The sequence below is a fragment of the Anopheles stephensi genome, chromosome 2, assembly GCF_013141755.1.
Source record: "Anopheles stephensi strain Indian chromosome 2, UCI_ANSTEP_V1.0, whole genome shotgun sequence".
NCBI lineage: Eukaryota > Metazoa > Arthropoda > Insecta > Diptera > Culicidae > Anopheles > Anopheles stephensi.
Genome location: NC_050202.1, coordinates 7,581,786 through 7,602,089, shown reverse-complemented (window position 1 = coordinate 7,602,089; position 20,304 = coordinate 7,581,786). Strand labels below are relative to the sequence as shown.

Sequence of the window (20,304 nt, the reverse complement as noted above, 5' to 3'; positions counted from 1 at the left end):
TCAACTAGCTGTCAATTTCGAAAATCAGCACATCGCCCAAAACGCGCAATTTGCGCTCATCCTGTAACCCGGTGAAAATACTACCCGCATTAAGCAGAGCGAGAGTATTGTTGTCGTCTGCAAAAAGTAGACAAAGTTGTGGTAAGATTGTGGTAATAATTTATGTGCTTTATCGTCCGTATTTAAACCCAGATTTCCTGCAAACTGTTGATTTCCGTCCAATATCCCATTTACAGTGCAATTGGTCGTGGTTTTCATACGCGGTAAGATTAGTTTTGCGCATCTCACACGGTTTGCGAGCAGCTCAGTACAAGCGGGCTATTTTGTATAACTCGTAATCTAATATGTTCCACAATCATCATCAACTCGTGTTCGGCATCACATTTCCCGCAGCATCCTCTCGCTCACTGTAGTAGCATCAGATGGCAATTTTGAAGCGCGTCGATCCGCAGTCCGCACGTTACGCATGGAACAAGACTCTCGCGCTGCGAGTTTTGGATTTTCGAGCACGTTACGCGCATTTGATACCATTTCGGCGGATCCGTCCGTCCGTCCATCCATCCGCTGCTTTGGCCACATTTTGGCCCCGCCGCGGGGGCCACTGGGTCACCCGTGGTTCCGCGGTCAAGACACTACAACGATTGCATCATTTCCTTGTTGATGGACTCGATTAAAACCGTCTTCGAGGAGCCGTCTTGCCGTGGCGAAGCTCAACCATTTCGTCAACTAACGGGGGCCCCACCGGGTTGTCTAAAAACACGACCAGCACTTGGTGATTTTAGAGTACACCGAGAGTGTGCACCGCAATTAAACAAAGGCGATTGAGTAATCGCTCTCTATTGATGCACTCGCGGCACCGACCTCGGTTGATACTAGGAGCCAAAGTGGGGATTATGCAGGCTCGAAAATGTTTCAGGTACGATGAACGATGGACAAAAAAGAAGCATTACAAGAAATGTTAAATGTAAAGGTGCGAAAGCGCAACAAAAGGAAGTAGTTCAATCGTTCAATCAAAACCTCCACCCTGCTGCCTCTGGGTGGTGCATAATAATTGGTGCAGGAAGCATGTAGCCTGTAAGCGAAAACACAAACGAGAAATAGCTTCAAATCGGAACACCAAAAAAGCGAACATGAACAGCAAACAAAAACAACAAGCAGTTAATGCCAGGGATGAAGGGTTGTGTGGATAGGCTTTTTTTGTTTTTGTTTTAAGTAATTGCCTATTAAAGCTTCATCTTCAATTAATGAACTACCGGCAATTTACTGCAAAACAAGATTTAAAATATTGACTAGTTGCTTAAGCTTGTAGCTTATGTAAATTTTTTATGCTTTGATTTCCTTTTATAAAAGCATGACTCTATAGCTAGATTTACTAGTGCAGTAGAGATGGGCAGATCCGACCTTTTGCCGGAGTCGAGTCCGGATCACGATTCCGCACTCCGCAGGAATAATAAATTTTCCTAATATGACCGGCGGGGTGTAGGCTGGATAGGGTTGGATATTCCGTGCCGGTCGACCGCCGGACTGCCAAAAACGAGAGAAAAGAATAATGGAAGCCAAAGCTATTAGGGTAGTCGCTCGAAGATATGAATTGTCACACCGAAAACTGAACAATGTGTTAGAGAAAGATTTGCAACTGGAACGAGAAGCTGTATTCCGAAGTCAAAATCCAGTATGAAATGAAATGTGAATCCGGAATCAAAACGAGTCCGGAACTGGTCGGAATCATTTTTTTTATCGGATCGGACTCATCATCGGATCGGACTCGTGATTCCGACCCCGAGCGTCCATCTCTACTGTGCAGCTAAATGACTCCATCCTACAATCTATTACATAAATTGTGTAAAACAAATCATCCATCAGGTTGAGTGTAGTAGCGCATAGTTTAGCAGTAACAAAACACACCGATTATCGGCTTGCGAACCACCTCGTACATACGCCTCAAACACAAACGAATTCCGCCACCAGCCAAATATCTAATCATCCGATTTTTATCCATTTTTGTTCCCGGCCTTCCCTGCCAGCGTTCCGTCCGTGGTAACATAAAAGCTAACAAACATTGAAGCATAACTGCGGTGAGAAAGACGACGGCGCGAGGCAACTCTCTCTGACATGCTGAAATATTCGGTGGGTGCTGACTGAGGGAGTGATTGCCGATGAAACAGCATTCGAAGCAACAACAAAAAAAACTTCCGAACATACACCGTGATATGTGGAAGAGTGCATCCACCGATAAAACAAAGGAGCATCTTCGGTGCCGAGGAGGCCCCGAAAAAAAAACCAACAACCCCCTTGTTGGAGTTGCACGGCGAAACAAAACGGCCACATGAAACAGGAAGGCAATCATAATAACGGTGCAAAACAAATGAAGAGATATAAGTACGGCACGGCCAGTCTTAACTCCCTCACACGGCGCAGACAGGTACATCACCAGCTTCTTTTTTGCTCCGGACATGAACGGCAGCAAAAGTCAAACGGCAACACTATTATCACACACAAACACCCACAAAAAAAACGGTATGTTGAGAGCCAGCCCTTCCATTTTATCGGGTGGTGGTACCCGTTTTCGATCATTAATTATTCCCCGTAGTTTGCTAATTAATTGACATAGTTCTTCGCCGTACTCCGGAGCGTGGTACTCGGGACCTGAGGGACGGGCGTATTGCATATGAGCGCACGAGAGGCAGTGCGTCTCCGCGAGCTATTAAGATGCGCCAAGTGGTAAGGAAACGAAAGGTTGTTAGTTACCATATTTTCTTTGTTCGAGCCGGTTCACCGTCTCGGCTTTTGTCTAACCCTTCCGTCCCCAGCAGGAGGGAGATTTTCCGAGGAAGGGTCGCGGTTGTGGGTTCACCAGGGATGCCGGCAAAGGTGAAATATTTGCTAATGAGATGGGGCTTGTGTATGCATAAAAGTGTATTTAACGTAACACCGATAGCATGGGTGGGTCGAGGAAGTGGTGGTAAAGCAAGTAGATCGGACCATCGTTTCATCCTGGCCACTGTCTGGGAAAACCACACATCCATTATTCATATCGGCAGCATATCTGCTGTTTATTATTTACACCCCCGAAAAGTGTGACACACATAGCAGAAGACAGTTACACCTTTATAAGGGAGGTGAGTTTCCTCGTAAATCATCTCCAGAAGATGTTTTCCATGGTCCTGAGAAGGGGTCTATGTTGGTGTTAATTATTAGGTACTACAAACTCTTCGTGGTCTTGCTGCAGAAGTCTAAACTACCCATGATCGAGTGGCGTCATCTACCAAACCAATATCTAGGCCTTTCTGGAGGCCACGTCAACTCCATCACTCCGTTCTTACTATAGGTCTGCCGGGTCTCCTCTGTCCTCCGTGCACTCCTTAAAGATCAAAGAACGATAAGCAGTCAGAACCATTGGGCGGATCTCAATACCTGGATCGTTGACTCAAGATAGGTTAAAATTTGGACTACATCAAAGGTAATCTTTTAGAATTAGCCTTCATATAGGAGAGCCTCCTCAATCCAAGGACGTCTATATCATCAGGGTATGTCAGTATTTGAAATTAAATTGTAGAATATGATCCTAGAAGTTTCCAGATCAGATTCACGGATGGTCTCTAGCGCCATATTGAAAAGAGGACAGACTAAGCCAACCTCTGGGAGGAAGGACCCATCTCAAGGGACTCTTTGGTATGGTATGGCAACGTTTTGCCATACACTCTCAACTGAAATGAGATGTTGATCATAGACGTTCTTAGCATTGCATTTCATAGATTAACTCGGGCTATATGACTATGATCCTCTGTCATCTTATCCAAGATTTGCCACATGGTGAAGATTTTAGCGCATGCAATATCAACCATCTTAAACACCAACCAGTGACAGTGATGTCATAATAGTAGTTCAACAAATTAGCATCCACCTTACCCACAACCTCCCTCATTTGTAACCTTTCCATGAGGGTCCACGACCCACTCGCTATCCCTTTTGAGGTTTATTTTGACCTGATGTGCAAGCCGAGCGCGCGGGATCCATCTTATTCAGGATTTTTGCTTTCTTACTGTCATTCCAAAAACCGTGGCCATTGCGCAGTCCGCGACAATTGTGGATTTGTTTTCCATTTTACGCAACTGCTCTCTGCACCGTTCTCTCTGTTCCCCTTTTTTGTGTGCACCGTTACGGGGAGCAGTTGAACAGCGAACAATACACAGAAGCCCAACGACCCACAACCGTTGGGCGCAACACTCATAACTCGGGTGCTTTAAAATGCGCCCGTAATCGTAAGGTGTGGAAGAAATGGGAACCACCCCATGAGTGCATTGAAAACATGCAAATGCGAAAGAGTTAAGTTTGTAAATTAGTATGATAAGCTACGGGGAAGATACGGTCGGCACCATGTAGCCACCCACGGGGAACTAGAGCATTACTGGGAAATGCGGCACCCAGATGAAGTAATATGGAGCTTCGGGAGAAGGACGCATGGGAAGAAGTCCGCTCCAAAAAGCGGTGAGGCGGGGGGGGGGAGGTTTGCACGGTGTAACACATTGCGCGATAAACTATTTCAGATGCATTATTTATTTAATTTGTTCTCCTTCACAACAAATGATAACTGGTCGTACTTCCCATTAAGGGAGGGAACAAAATGAAACAAGAATGTACCGCGGGGACAGATTCACTAGCTCCGCCATTCATATAGCTTCCGCAGTTTAAACAGAAGCATGGAAAACTGTGATGCACCACCATCAGCGACACTTTACAACGCGTGTTGGGGTAGCTATTGTTTGTAAAACTATCGTACCATTATCATTTTATTTGATTTTTTATAGTCTGCTTAAGATGGCTACTCTCAACATGAATTAACATTCTCCGAGGCGTTATCATTCCATTGTATTTAATGTGTTCATTTGTTTTACTAAAACAGTTACTACTGGCTCATATTCTGGAGCGAATATAATCGCTACGTAATCAAACTATTTGAATTTTGGGCATGGAACAAAATTTATTCCTAGTCCAAATTGTCTAACAATTCGACTGTCACTCTTAAAAAAAATCTAAATTTATTTATATTTCTCGTATGACGGCTTGACGTCATATTGAATAAAAAAATCTAAATCTAGATTATATTTCTATTTCTAATTTATTTTTCATCTCTTTATACACAGTTCTGGTTGCTCGGAGGATTCTTTCCATTTTACACTCCATTTTACTGGATGATGGACTGGGCGAAAAGTGAACACGTTCTTCACCATAAAAGAGCTCGTCGTTGCGTTCATCGATTCATCTAAACTTTTGGAATGTATGTAAGTAAACCTAGTTTTCTACTGCTGGATAAAGTCTTATGTTGCATTTCTCATGCCAGGTTGGCTAGAACGTTCTTAGTACGGCAGGCCCGTTATGAAATTCCTTCCGAGCTGTTATACAAACAACTAGCAAGAAATGATAGGTTTATAATCTACTGGAATTTTGATCCTCAAAGAAAAGAAGAAGAGAAAGAATTCTTTAGTGCAATTTTCCCCCTAAAATTATGTGGTTGTTTAGTTATTCGCCGAAATAAGCTCCTTGTTTCGTTCCGTAGTTCTTTTTAGAGTACGATTTTCAAATTCATCGAAATAATTCAGCTACAGCCCATTAGAGGTCGCTAGTATCCATCTTCGTGTTGTTAATGCTGCGATGCATGCCTAGATGGCGCTATGTGTGTTGTGGAGAACTTTTGAATCGATGTTGGTTGGTAAATTTAGTGGACTTGTAAATTCTACCCACTTTATTGAATAATAAATAATATTATTTAAACTATTGTTTCACGGCAGTGATGAGCCAATTCAAACGTGAAATTTTGATCAGAAATTCTTATTTTTAACCAAGCGATTCCCCGAGGCCTGTTCAATTAAAACATATTTATCTTTCAAGATGTTGAGTTGATAATTTTTCCAAATGAAAAAATAAACATTATAGGAAAATGATATCAAATATTACCATTTACAAACGCTAATATGCTTACCACTGTTCCATTTGAAAACTATCAAAATAGTGTTGTCAAATTCAAATGCAGTATTTCTCATCGCGCGAAGTGTTTCTTAAAGGTTTTCTTTCTATTGTCTTTTTCCCTTATCGTTTTTTACTGTCTCTACATTTCCAGTACATGAAGACTTCTTCTAGTAAGCTGGACTCAAAATTCAATTGGAAAATAATTAAAATATTTTTTTCCAACTTCGAACACTGTGCGAAAACAAACGCATGAGCGTAGCAGGCACAGCAGCGAAGCTACGTTCCAAAACAACCGATGTTCATCATTCAAGTAGCACCTTCACATGGGCGAAAATTCCCATAGCAACCAAAATAACAGTATATAACCGAGCAGCACGTCCAGCACGGTTATTAAAATTTTAACTTTCGAACGGAGAAGTTCTCTTTAAGGAAGAAAATTAAGGAAAAAAAAAGTTTCGAAATTTTCAAGTGTGTTTAGTAGTGTGAATCGAAGTCCCGTCATATTTTGCTAGAACTTTTACAACTTGAAGAAACCACTGAAGCTATCCGGATTGAGCCCTTGAATCTCTGTGCCTGTTTGAAAATCGAACCACTAGCTACTCGCTACATCCTACTACGCCGTTAATATTGTACGTATTCTCGAAGGGAATTTGCAGTGTACTACTCTCCCCCTAGGTGACCAGCCTTGACCTACTTTTGTGTTAGTGCCTTCTCCCTGAGATTAAATTCTGTCAATTAGTGCGCCATCCCGAATCCGTGTCCTGATGCAAGATCTTTCCCATTCTTCATCCCTCTTGCAGTGATTTATTCGTCAAGTCAATCTACCCGAAACGAAAATGTGCGATCCGTGCTGTGGTCCCTGCGATCCTTGCTACTCCTGCTATCCTTGCGTAAGACACCACTGCTCCTCCTGCCACAAATGTGACCGCTGTACCCTATCCTGTTGCACCAAGCACCGTTATCATTTCTGTTACCTTTGCCTGCGTCATCACTACTAAGAGTCCCTAGGATTGTTCACCACCACCTTCCCTATTCACATTAGCTTTGTTCCCCTGCTCACATTTTCGAAATCCTTGTTTTGTTTTTTGGACATGATCATAGTAGTCTGTGGTCTAGTGTTGGGATTAGTTTTCCCATACAACCTCAAATGTTTAGGGATTGCGCATTGCCACCAAGAATATTGCGTGTGGTTAAAACTTCTCCTTACCCTCTGTGTGGTTCCTTGTCCTTCCTTCCTCACTGCGATGGTGGAGCCTTTGCACACATTCGATCATATCCTCCGGACTATGGAAAAAAGAGACTCGGTCGTAGACGCCACTGTCTACCGTATCCGTAGTTCTCGGTAAGCTAAACAGTTCAGTGAGCTGCCATGGGTGTTGGGTGTATTTAGGGAGAACTAGATTTAGGATTATTATATCCTAACCCCAACCTCTTACTACAGTGTAGACCAAGAGCAGCGAGCTTTAACCATGAACGTTTGTGTGTAGAGTTATGTGTGCTCCTGTTACCAATCAATACTATTTTGCGGAACACACAAACTTGGCGCCCAGTACAAGGCAATCCTCGACAGTGTGGAAATAGTATTTTGAATTTGGATCAATGCCGCCGAGCCCTCCACTATTGCACGACCGATGAATTCTGTCGCTTTTTTGTTTCGTGTATCCTCGTTATTTCGATGATGAGCGAAAACAATGGCAACCGGAAGGCCATTCACATTTCGGATGGTAGGAGGAAGAAGTTACACCACCACTGACAGGAAGAGCGCCATAGAGAGAGAGATAGCAGGAGGAGTAAAAGTTCGAATACCTTTTGAAGACTCTGAGGGATAAAGAGTACCTACCATCAGCAGCTTCGGAGTTGTGGGGGCTTGTCCTCGAACGAGGAAAACTTTCGGCACCACACCGAGTAGTGTAGTGTAGTAGGCCATGGATATTGTTTCTTAGGTTAGCTGGGATTTTCAAGAATGACGTGTAAGTTCAAGAATGAGTTCGAAAATGGGAGAAAAGTTGCGCCAGTGTTATCTGTTTTGTTTGAAGGAAATTTTAATTTCTACCTGTAGTAGGACCTCCGAGGGGGGAAGGTATGAAGGGGATAGAATTTTATTGGAATAGTTTCATCGGAAGTGTGGAGTGTGTATTGTTGTTTGTGGTCTCCTTGTACGATGCAAACCCCTTCCCCAAGAGCACCTGTAATGTATAGATCAAACATATATTGCCCTACCAGTGACGATCATTTGTACCGCATCCACACTCACTCATAGTATAGATTCAGTACTACCATGTCTGAAGGAGGAATAGATTTTAAACATTCAAATCCAAGATTTGTTTTTAAGCTCATAACTGTGATCCAAATTGTAGAATCTGAGATGTCTGTGAAGCAGGTTTTCGAACAGCGAAAATCAATGTGTTCGTCAGTCGGATAGATCAGATCCCTAGAGTCAGGATGAGATATAGGTATGGTTCACACACAAGGTTTAGGTTGTCCGTTAGTATTGTTAGGTTCCCCAGCTCCACACGTATCGACCCACTTCACTTACTGAGTAATCGATACATATAGGGCATCAGAAAACAACCCACACACTTAGACCATTTGTACGACAGTTGCGTGTTGTACGCTCGTTTTTCTTTCTTCTATTATTGGGAATACTGAATTCGTTTAAAAATCCTACTACTACTATCTGTCCAACAGTCGACCCCCCGTTCCCCCTCCTATATCTGTTGGTGGAAGCGTCCATTTATTGTGTTCGACAGTACCGATACGGTGCACTACACGTGGAATCTGCGCCGCAAGGAACCGAATATTCCGGATATTCGGTACGAAGAAATGTACGATCGGTGCCGGCGAAGAATATTTTAAATGCTTTATCATCCTTCCCCCCCCCCCAATATGGTGTGGCATAGGAGTGGGGAAACGGTGGGGTATGATCATTTTTGCTTTCCTTTCGTCACACCTCACATCAGCGCTTGCTGGCACTTTTTACATTTGCACCATTTTTCGTTTGTTTCTTTCTTGCCTGGCACATTCCCATTGCTTGCTTGCTTTTAAAAAACTACAGGGCCCCTGTGGACCCTGCGGACCTTGTGGACCTTGTGGTCCTTGCGATCCGTGTGGATCGTGTGGACCGTGTGGGCCTTGTGGACCATGTGGACCGTGTGATCCGTGTGGTCCTTGCGGACCGTGTGGACCCTGTGGTCCTTGCGGACCGTGTGGACCGTGCGGTCCATGCGGACCGTGCGATCCTTGCGAACCAACCTGTCGCACCGCCCACGACCTTAACTGCATGCCCCAGTGTCCCACCATCTGCCCTCCCCAACGATGTGGACCACGGTTCATTACGGTGCAGCAACCGCCCCGTCTGGTCGCACAGAAGAAGGTGATCAACTGTTCGCGTACGGTGATTGACAAGCACGTCGTGCCGCAAACCAAAGCGATCGTCGAACCGAAGCTTATCTACCAGCCCAAAACGATTTGCGAGCCGTGCATTATCTACAAGCGGCGTACCGTGCCGGAACCTAGAATTATCTACTACAAGCGCATCGTACCGGACCCGAAGGTGGTCTGTACGCCGCGCGTCATCGTGGAACCGAAGGAGATCTGCACCACGCTCGTTTGCCAACCGAAGCCGCAAGTTGTGCAAGTGCCGCCGGCTCGGGAGTACTGCTGCGTACCGGCCGGTACCACGTTCTACAAAAATGGCTGCTGTCCGCCCAGTGTCGGCCCGATCTGTGCTCCAAAACGGTGCTAGGAAGCGAACAGGAAAGGGAGCAGCTCTCGCTCTCTCTCTCTGGAGTGTTGCAAAATCCGTTGATGGGTAAGTATACAAAGGTGTACGAATGGTGGTATGACTGCTTGCCGTGTGTAGAATGTCCAATTCCTTGCGGATTGTTTGAATTGCTTTACGTGAACGCCATTCCACCCTTGTGTCTTGCCTATTCATCGTCTCATACGGAGGCTTCAGAATCTTCGTCTTCATTAATTATGTTTCTTTCTCAACTTTACCCCACCATCAGTCGCCGAAACCATGCAAGAGTCGTGAACTGCGAGGCGGCATCCTGATCTCCAACTGCGAGTGTCTTAAACGCAATGGTCTGCAGCATGATTGTCCGCGCTCAGAGTGTCAGGTAAAATGTTTTCATCTATTTTTATTTTCTTATTGAAGTGTACAATTACTAAATGCATTGCTACTATTTTAGGCAAAACCATGCTGTCTTACCAAACCGGAAGCCTCCTGCTGTCCATCGCAATGGGCTCGAAGATACCGATTTGTGACGATGGGCAAGAAGAGTAACCCGGTTCGTCCGAAGGTTTGCTGCCTACCGACTGGTGGTGGCGGTTGCAATCCTTGCCCCATTGATCCAACATGCTGTGGTCCGATCTGTGATCCTTGCTGTGCGCCGTGTGGTCCCTGTGGCCCATGTGGTCCTTGTGGGCCATGCGACCCGTGTGGACCTTGCGGACCTTGTGCTCCTTGCGGACCGTGCGGACCTTGCGACCCATGCTGTCCACCCGTATGTGGTCCAGTTTGTGATCCGTGTTGCCCTCCAGTTTGCGACCCTAGCTATCCTCCAGTGTGTGATCCTTCCTGCAGCGTGCCGTACTGTAAGTACCTTCCAAACTTCACGCTCTGGATTGTTCGATTGAATAATTCACCCTCATTGTGCGCACATTAGATCCGTTGAAACGCATCCGGTCGGCGGTACGTCAGCCAACGCCGAGACCCAAGATGGCCAAAACCAATTGGTACTGTCCGCCAACGTACAAGATCTGTAATGCACCGGCGCCCTGTCGTTACCGGGCACCGTGTAAAGCTCATTGCTATAATGTGGAACGGTACTGTTACCGATGTAGATGAGTTGGAATCCGATTGTATGCGTTAAATTCCTCCTATTATTGGTGAGATCAATCGAACATTCTAACCTTCCAACGCACTCGGTTGCTGTACAAAAACTAAAATTCTCTTTCGATTCTTTCTACAGGTGATCCTTGCAGTGACGCCTGTGTGCCGTGTGGACCGTGCTAGTGTAGAAAAGATAGAGCTTGTGCTTTGACGCGTGTTTAACACAAATCCCCGTGTATCCCAAGCCAAGCCTGTTGCGTAGTGTGCCAACCCACCCGGACCTAGTCTTAGCATCAATGTTATCAAGGCACTCCTATACTCCGTTCGAAGAAATACCTGGCGTTTATCTACGTTTCCCGTTTGCATAGAAAATGTTGAGTTGTGGAAAATTTTAAGACACGTTATAGCAGCAGCACATCTTTAGCAAGCTACACCTTTTAGAAGTGGAGAAAGAGAGCAGCATCGTTAGCAGCAGCATATTTAGTGTGGCAGTCAGATCCATCTACAAAGAATAACGCGCTACCCTGCACAGTTAGAAATCAAGGTTCAATCAAATAAAAAGCGTATAATCAATTCGGAAATCAATCGCCAGTTTGCTCTGCTCCTTTATTGATTTTTATTGCTATCGCTCGAAATAATCGCAAGAGTTTGTTAGGGGTTTCTCTAGATGTAAAGAGGACACTTAAACTAAAGGGAGATGTTCAGATGCTCACACCATAGTGTTCAACCCAACGATCGGTTGACTTTTGCTCCGTGCCCGATCATCCCACTTTTTGGCCGCATTCGCCACAAACCCGGGCCGAATGGGTGGTGAATCGAACTCGTCTCGACCCGAGTCTTCCATCCTTCGCGTACTGGTGCTGCGCTGTGAGCATCTGCATTCCGCACTGTGCTGTGACTCGGTCGGTGAGCTGTGGTTTGATCCAAAGTTCGTTCGGATGATGTTTAAAGGTTTCGCTGGTGGCGGTGGTCTCATACGATGGTGGCTTGCTGGTGCACTGCTCATCTGCATCGCTTCCTGATCGAACTTGTCCGCCGGTACGTAGGTGCTCCTGCGTGACGGTTGAATGTCTTCCACGAACGAATCATTATCGTGGTAGCTTCCGGGGACGCTCGAGTGCTGTCGCGTCTGATGGCCCCCACCATTGGGTTGATTCGTTGTCGAGGGACGGTTTGTGGCGTAGCTCGCCGGACCCGCATCACGATAGTTTCTCCGATCGCGGAAATCTTGCCGTGGAAGATATTTTATCTCTTTCCCAGCAATTCGCCTACTTTCCTCCGGTGCTCGGACGTGTGCAAACACTGGAACCTGCGCGGAAGGATACACCTTACGTTCAACGATGGATTCGGCGCTTCGGTTGAGTGGTGATCCATCCCGATAGTCGTGCTGATCGTGATGCTCTCGACGATCCCGCTGATCCAGATCCTGGTGTTGATGATGCAATGGCTGATGCTGATTGTGGTGATGGTGACTATTGGGATCCGCCTTGGAAACAACGAATACCGTCGGTTCGGTATCGGTGGACACATCTTTCTTCATCATCGCCCTATCGGGTGTATCCATCGCGGTCAGGGCAGATGTCTCCGTTTGTGTCATGTGCGCTGTCATGCGTGCCAGCGGATCGGCCAGATCGATAACGAACAGAATCGCCACGAAGAAGGACAAACATCCCAGTATGATGGCATTGTCGTGCAGATCCGGATGGACTTGATCTATCGACGCAAACACCAGTCCACCTAAGAGCGAACGAATGTGTTAAAACAAAATCCATTGTGTATGGTGTTTTATTGCATCGAGTGCATGTGTGAACCGTCCGTGCCCAAACTTACCAGCCGCAAAAAACAATAGTGTCCCCAGCGATAGTACAATCTTCTCGAACAAGGTCGGACGTGATTTGGCATCGACGCATCTGAAACGATATGACGCGCAAAGCATATTTAGACCAAATTCCTAACGATTTGTTGATTCGTGGTCGCTGGAGGGACACACTCTCGGCAAACCTTAGGCAGTGTTTGAACCAGTGTATGTGCTTGGCGTGTATCACATTCATCGCAACAGATAGACCATTGTTCGGTGCGGGAACATGTGAATTATGCTAACATTACTTCAACCTCCAGTACCTCCAGTATCTTCAGAGGTGTTTTTTTTTTCTGCGTTGGCGGGTGTGGCGTACTTCAAAGGGACAAATCTTTCCTCGCCGTCGGATCTCTGACCTAGACGGGCGATTGACGGCGGGAGTAAAGATGTCACCACGGTCTACTGTGTCTCTTCTGTGTGCGCTACATGGTAATGAAAAGTCAAGTCAAGCTCGGGCCGTCCCTAGTTCGCGTTGGTGAAGAATAATGGTAGGTGCAAAACAAAAAACGGCATCGTAGAGGGAAAAACCCCCGTACGCCACGCATGCGCAAATGATGAAGGTCATCCCAGCTACTTAGAACTATCAAACAAGACATCAAGACAAAGCCTGCCCGTTGTGTGGCAAAAAAAGAGCCGTTGGAGAAACAACTCTGTTCCTGAGGTTTCTCATCCAGCACGGCCTACTGTGAGAATTTCTTAGCTCGACGAGGTTTCAGAGTTGATCGGTACAACATTACTTCCTATCAAAGTGCATATATGGCGGGGACCCGACATACCACGGAACCGGGCATAATTTCCCACATGTTCTGCATGAGTTCCATCTATTCGGCAATTGTTTCGCGCAGTGCGTTTGTCGGGTCGCAAAGACAAACCCTCGGGGACAATAACACAGCCACACGAGCACAAACAAACCATGGCAACAAAATGGCCAAAGAGGGGTTTTAACTGCGATTTCCCGAAGCCTCTCCGCCGTAGGTAGCCCCCCCAAGGTACCAGGTGTATAGTGGGTAGTGCTCCTGCCTGACCTTGTAATTAGCATTAGTGCGATGACTATCGTGTATCCGCCGTAGACGATGTTGGTAAATGCATTCCCTCCACTGCTCCAGGTTATGTTGTGTATCAGGCTCCATTCTCTGGAAGTACGCAGAAGCGGAAAATCAAATCTGAGTTATTTCGAAGCAAATTCTTCTGATTAAGAGTTAGCTAGTATTAGGATTTTGTCTTCACTTAGTATGAGTCCTCACTTTAGAATTATGTTCCAACGGCTCTAAATTAATAATCGGCATAATCGATTCACTCAGTAAAAGGTTTCTTCCTTCTCACTACACTACAAGTTTCAGTAGTCTCTATATGAAGTCACTCGACAGTGTCCTTGAGGAAATTAACCAGCGTACACCGGCGCTGCTCTTGCCGCCATTAGTCACTGTTATATTAATACTCTTCTCTGTTTTTTCCACCATATAAATTATGCAAATTGCCCTAAACTACACCATACTTATGTCACCGAGGCTACTAAATACGGATAGAGAGAGAGAGGAAGCTGCCAGCTGAAACTTACCGCGATAGCTTCTGGTTACGCACAAACACACGCCGTGACTCATGGTCGGTGATAATCTTCGTAATGACACACGCCACACAACCTAACTGCAATTGCAGGGAGCGAAAAAAAACGAGGAAAAAAACGGAAAATGATCAGCTTCCTGTCCACCGCAAGACATCTTACACAGGGGACTCACTAATTCTAGAAACTTGATCACTATCCGGGCCGCCGGTTTCACCATATTCTTAAGTATTTCTTTTGCTTGTTTTGTATTCCTGTTACTTGAGCGAATTATGTCACTGTACGAAATCTGTTGCGTTGTTTATCCTTTTGCGCACACGCATAGACACACCCACATACACACGGGACACTCGGGTTCGGTTGGTCTGTTCACCCAATCGCACAGAGATGCATCGCGTTGCGCTCAATTCATCCCAGCTCATCGCACGACCAGCTACAACACTTTTCACTCAACATTATGTGTTTTTTTTTTGCTGCAAAAAGGGCGCTTCCCTCCTCCTGATCCTCCTCCTCGTGGTGGAATTCCGATCCACCTTCACCACGCAGCTCAATCAAACTTTTCTTGTACACGGCTCACGAACATGTTCCCCGTCTAGCGCATCGTTCAAATCACTCGCCCCAAACTCGCTATCACATTTGGCATGATCGAACGAGACACGCGCGCTTTTCGCTGTACACACTGATAACGCGTAGCGAAAGTGGCTGGCTATTTCTGCATCCTCCAAACTGCACCGGACCGGAAAGATACTAATCGATTTCGATCTCACCGCGTTCACAGAGGTTCACTGTTCACACTATCGCAGCAGAGCCAAACACCGTTCCCGTTCGAATGTCTACCGAGGAATGGCTTTTCCGATGCGAGTGGGTGATGCTTTTTTCCCACCCAAACATACCACCCCCACCACCTCGAACCTTTTTTTGTGTGTGTGTGTGGTGCGACCAACAATGCATGCATGTGTTTCTAGTACGACTAACTAGCTTCCAAGTGTACGTTTTGCACCTTCAACCACCACCAACGGAGACAATGCTCTCTGCCAAGACGGCCAGCGGGTAGAGCACCGGGTTGAGCTATTAAAATAGTTCCGAAAACCTTATGCATACCCCGTTTTTCATCTCAACCCTCCGCCGCGTCCGAATGTCAAACAGGGCGTTGGTTGGATCGCGGGAGCATTCATCCGTAACGCCGCGAGGTGCAGCGATGAATGAACCCCCCAGCGCGACGTGGAATGCACAAAACCCGATGCGTTTCCCACTAGAAAAAGGTCCAATGAATTTTTATTATGTTTGCTTACTTTTTGTCACAACTTTTGATACGTGGCAGACACGTTTTTTGTTCGCTTTCCGCTAGTGGGAACAGCACAAACAACAACGGCGGTGGTTCTTATCACAGTCCCGACGACTATGATGGAGAGTGAAGGTGATGGTGATGGGCGTGTGCGTTTGGCATACGGTGGTGGAACTCGCGTTCCAGATATGTTGTAACGAACGATAGTGAAATGTGAGAAAATGCAGTTCACGCTAATGATGCTTCGGAAACTTGTTTTTGCACTAATACTATAAACTACGCACATTAGGTCCGCAAAAATAAATAACGGTCGTTTTGAAATGGAGGGTTTATTTGTGGATTTTTATTTAAAAAAAATTAGGTCATAGGAGGCTTTGGAATATTCGGACAGTTTTTTCCCCTTTGTGCTTGGCTCAATCTCATCAACTGATAGCTTCCTCTGGTTTGAGTAGTTCTTAATAAACCATATCGGTGTGGTCCCACCAGATACTCAGCAAATCCTCTGAACTATGGATTTTTTGCCGAGCTAATAAAATTGCGGTATGACCGGGGGTTCCCCATGATTTTGTGCTCTTCGAATTGCTGAAATGGAATAACATTTCGCTTTAGATTTCTCGCGGTTTGAGCTCATGGGGAATCCATGTACCTTCCTTCAAAATCATTCCTATAGAGCTTCGAGGATATTGCTTGAAGGATCACACTCATCTTGTGTTTGGATACGATTTTCTTCCAGCAAAGTCTTTCGGAACGTTAAGGAACATTTTGTTCAAGGCATCTTGTCCTATTTTCTGCAAGCCTTAAAAGCCTTGTAACATCCATTATTTATTTAATTAGTCTGTAATATTATTTAATAAGTAGGATTAAGTTTAAAATATTTTTTTTCTTTCGTATTATGAAGTAGGTTTTACCGAAATTTTTCCTACTCCCAAATTTAAATCTGCACTTTGATCAAATAGCATTTAAACTGGCAAAGCCAAACTATGTTTTAAAATTAGTGAGGAAAAATTTAAATTATTGAACCCACTATCAACAATATCTCAACAACTATTGTAAACAATTTTATATTGAAATACACGAAAAATACTACTACTACCATTATTTATTTGCGGACCCAATATATTAAAATCTAAATTTGAGTCTAACTGGAACGAAGCAATGTGGTGGTATGTTCTTGAATATTTACTGACTTCATCACATGGAGCGAAAGTCAGCTAAAATTAAGACACAACGACACAGACTAACGCCGCTTAGCCTCCCTTACAAAGGGTGATGCGCAGAAGGACATTTCGGATATTTCGTACTACAATGATCAAGGTTTCTATAGAGCAACGAATTAGACTCGTCAGACTCGAATGTCTTGATGCAGTCATGATAATGATTCCAGACAAGCAGAGCGTTAGGGCTATCCGGTGGGAGACGTCGGAGCGCTATTAGGCCCAAGTAAAGGTGGAGTTGTGGTGTGGATAAGCTTCCTTCAAAACTCTCGCGTGTTTCCTTCCCTGGGATTAGATTCCTACTGGCGAATTCTCGTCACTCAGCCAGTTTTACATTGTGGGATATATTATTTAAATTAAATTAAAAATTGTAATTACATATCCGGGAAATGAGGCCAAGAAGCAAGTACCAACAATTCTTATGTACTTGAAAGCCATCGCAATTGCGACACAATTTACAGTTGTAATTGTTCGTGGTTATTCCACCTACTTAAGGAAAAATGAGTTATTAGCTTGTGTGGTGGCTCGCAGTCCCCCTGCTACACGCGTAATATGACAATTGAGTCATGGCTCATTGTATCTGGCACACACCACAGGTGTCATGAATCGACCGTTTTGTTTCAATCAGAAAATAAACACACTTTACCCTAAAATTCCCTTACCTAGACTCGCCTCACCTCTGCAAACAGAGTAGCTAATTGCCCTGCCCCCGGTGGGACGAATGTAACGGATGGAAGCCAGGTGGAATTTTAGCACCACAAATGATATTTATCTTAGTCCGAAAGCGGAGTTTCCTGCTGCAGAGCATGCAAATTTTTGAACATGTTCGATCTTGGCGAGGCACGTGCAGACAAAGCGGCGGTTGTGGTCAACCATTCCCACAGCCTTGCACGTTTACCCGGGGGGGGGGGGTTAAAACGGTGTCACACGTCGGTTTTGGAATTTTGATAGCAGCGAAAACAATAGACCAAAGGTTCAGTTCCCTTTTTGCTGACCACCTGTTCTTGTTCACGGGAGTTGTTCGAAGCCTTCATTAACTTCTTCTCAGTCACCTGTCGGGATGTATTAATTTGATTGATTAGCAACCGAAAAATTGAAAGCAGCTCTCATTTACCTTTCTAACTTGGCGAGGTTTGTTCCTTGGCCTGTTCCTGAGCTTTCTCGCCAGTTTGCTCCGACTTTTCCTCCGTCCGAAAGTCAAAGCAGCTAAGCGATACCGGAATCGCGGCATTGTACAGAGCATCTTCCTCCTTTTGCCACGGAAGCCGGAACCATTTGCAGCGTTTCGGCAGTGCGCTCGGTTGCTGCCGGTAGGCACACCCAATCGCCCGTCCAATGTCGTAGTACGAATAGTTGTGGTAGGAAAAGTATTCCGGATTCTTGTAGTGGTAGTTCTTGGCCGCATTGCCCGTCGCCGGTATCGGCCCAAGGGACTGGGGGAAGATGAGAGTTTGAAAATTGTTTTACTGTTCCATTCGGTCGGCTTCTTCTTCATTGTTCTCGCCCTACCTGATCGTACTCCGTCTCGCGGAACACCTTCGGCGACATTCCCGGGAGCATTTCGTAGTCTGCCGGTTTGCTTACTTTCGGTTTGTTTCGCAAGGGCGCATCCAAAGGGTAGGTGTCCTACAACCGGGAGGGGGGAGAAACAGAAACATTGTTTATTCATTGATTAATGCTTTTGTGCATAATAATGGGGTTAGCATCGGTTTTACCTCAATTTTACAGTGAAATTTACGATAAAAAAATCGACCCGAGCGAGTAATTTTCGTTAGCGACGCCATGACTAAAAAGTTTAAAAAGCCTACTGAGATGAAATTAAGCAACTTTAACTTCATTTACTAAAAGTGTTCAGAATGTTAAAAATTATTTTGAAAAATGTTAAGCCTTTACATTTTAGCAAAAAAAATACAAAACAAATAATTAGTATAGGTTTTCTGAAATAAAATTCAAAATTGATTTGAATCTCAAAACTGCACCGTTAGCGTGCGCCATCTGTCGGAGGATAGTGATACTATTATACGTTGCTTACAGCTTTGACAGACAGATGGCGCTAGCGTCATACGGTTGCACAGCTACAGGGTTGTTAATTGGAACGCCTTTGGGGAAAATGAGAGCAAACCTTAAAATATACGTATTTAAAAAAAATTACGCTTACATCAAGAAGGCAAAATTTATTTGACTTTTTTTACAAATTCTCAAATTTGAAGGATAAATCGCTCTGTCCCTTCTGGAGGTTTAAATTGACCCTCCTGAGCCACCACATGAACCGCACGGTCCACGGCAACGGTAGCCAACAATCATAAGTTTATATTATTTTAATTTGTTCAACACAACATAACCTAACCAAACAAAGTGTTATGCACCCGCAAACATAGATGTAATAAATTTGTTCCCTTTTTTATCCTTCCCATAATTCCATCACATTTATCCGGTTAGGCCAAATTCAGCAAACAACCCGCTGTCGTGGTTTAAAATGCATCCCTCATCGCACCAGGCATGCCGGCAAACGATTTGCAGTGCATCAGCAGTTCTGTAAACAAACTCTTCTCCTCTTCCAACAACAACATCACGAAGCCCCTAATCCTCGGCCTATAATTTGTCAACCACGTGCGGAACCGGCACCCTCGGATGGGATGGTTGGGAGATGGGTCAACAGAAAATTCTTGTCAAACAAAAACCCGCCCCAGCCACGATCGCTTCCGGCATTTCCACCACATACAGACGCACCCCGAGAGTTAACCCAGATCGGCCAGAGCAGCCAAATCATAAATTATGTCAGCCGGTCAGGCGGGATCTTGGGTGCCGAAGGAAGAGGAAGAAGAAAAAAGGCACGGGCCTTGTAAAGAATGCAGAATGCGACATTATGCGTGCGACAGTTTGTTGACAATGACCCTTCTTCAAGCAGGGGTGAGATGAGGATTCGGTCGTCGGTCGGGCCTATTATGCTGAAGGCACCCGATTCCGTTGCCGGGGTCAAAAATGTCAGCAAGATTTGCTGAGCCATGGTGGCCATGGTATAATGATTTAATAATCCGTACGATGTGTGCAACCGGGCTCATACGTTTCGGGGGATGAATTACGATGATGACGGTCCACCACTACCACCCACGGTGCGATTCGGTTCCGAATGACATGCGTGGCCCTGAAAGTGTGTCTGTGGACGCCCGTAGTTTTAACAACTTCATCTCGTAAACGCGCAATAGGAGAGCAACTAGAACAGATCGAAGTGGGAGATAAATTAAAACGACACATCCAGAGTGTAATCCTCGTAGGTAGTTTGTCGTCCATGAAGTTGATGAAGTTATTAGGTTTTTTATTAATTTTACTCCCTCTCGGTTCCCCCTTGATTGACGCCTAGTGTCCAGATATCCCACCGCAGAAGCTAATTCCAATCGCCTTCAGAGTGCAATTGCAACCGATCTGCGTATAACAACACTTGTCAAGCAATCTTACAGACCCGGTTCGTTGCATGGGACACCATGCAGGTCTCCCCATCCAAGGGTGTTTGCCCGCTGTCAATAAACAAAGGGATTTGTATCGTAATTTCTCGGATCAGTCCACGCGAAGCTGCCCGGACCG

The 20,304-nt window shown here is 45.2% G+C and overlaps 3 protein-coding genes across 11 annotated transcripts; 1 reads left to right on the top strand and 2 right to left on the bottom strand.

The window, feature by feature from the left end:
* The first annotated feature begins 147 nt into the window (after positions 1-147).
* LOC118507442 (keratin-associated protein 5-5-like) lies at positions 148-11,389 on the top strand. Of its 9 annotated transcripts, XR_004905636.1 has the most exons (11): positions 148-263; positions 2,025-2,517; positions 2,612-2,721; positions 5,145-5,282; positions 6,119-6,596; positions 6,768-6,857; positions 8,656-8,885; positions 9,023-9,778; positions 9,978-10,088; positions 10,161-10,566; positions 10,944-11,389. XR_004905636.1 is itself a non-coding variant. In XM_036045924.1 (6 exons), exons 2-5 carry the CDS (start codon positions 6,804-6,806, stop codon positions 10,817-10,819), a joined length of 753 nt encoding a protein of 250 aa, XP_035901817.1. In that variant the 5' UTR covers positions 6,329-6,596; positions 6,768-6,803; the 3' UTR covers positions 10,820-10,860; positions 10,944-11,389. The 9 variants fall into 9 exon arrangements, 4 of the variants coding, with proteins under 4 accessions (XP_035901819.1, XP_035901817.1, XP_035901818.1 ...); XR_004905635.1 differs by lacking the exon at positions 8,656-8,885 and having other exon boundaries at positions 149-263; XR_004905637.1 differs by lacking the exons at positions 8,656-8,885; positions 9,023-9,778 and having other exon boundaries at positions 10,161-10,860.
* On the bottom strand, positions 11,384-15,068 carry LOC118507441. Its single transcript, XM_036045922.1, has 5 exons — positions 14,399-15,068; positions 14,221-14,306; positions 13,688-13,795; positions 12,635-12,714; positions 11,384-12,541 (listed from the first exon to the last, which is right to left on the bottom strand). Exons 1-5 carry the CDS (start codon positions 14,441-14,443, stop codon positions 11,514-11,516), a joined length of 1,347 nt encoding a protein of 448 aa, XP_035901815.1. The 5' UTR covers positions 14,444-15,068; the 3' UTR covers positions 11,384-11,513.
* Positions 15,069-17,469: 2,401 nt separating this feature from the next.
* On the bottom strand, positions 17,470-18,519 carry LOC118507444. Its single transcript, XM_036045929.1, has 4 exons — positions 18,438-18,519; positions 18,232-18,348; positions 17,837-18,155; positions 17,470-17,774 (listed from the first exon to the last, which is right to left on the bottom strand). The coding sequence occupies exons 1-3, from the start codon at positions 18,504-18,506 to the stop codon at positions 17,841-17,843; spliced, it is 501 nt and encodes a 166-aa protein (XP_035901822.1). The 5' UTR covers positions 18,507-18,519; the 3' UTR covers positions 17,470-17,774; positions 17,837-17,840.
* Positions 18,520-20,304: the final 1,785 nt, after the last annotated feature.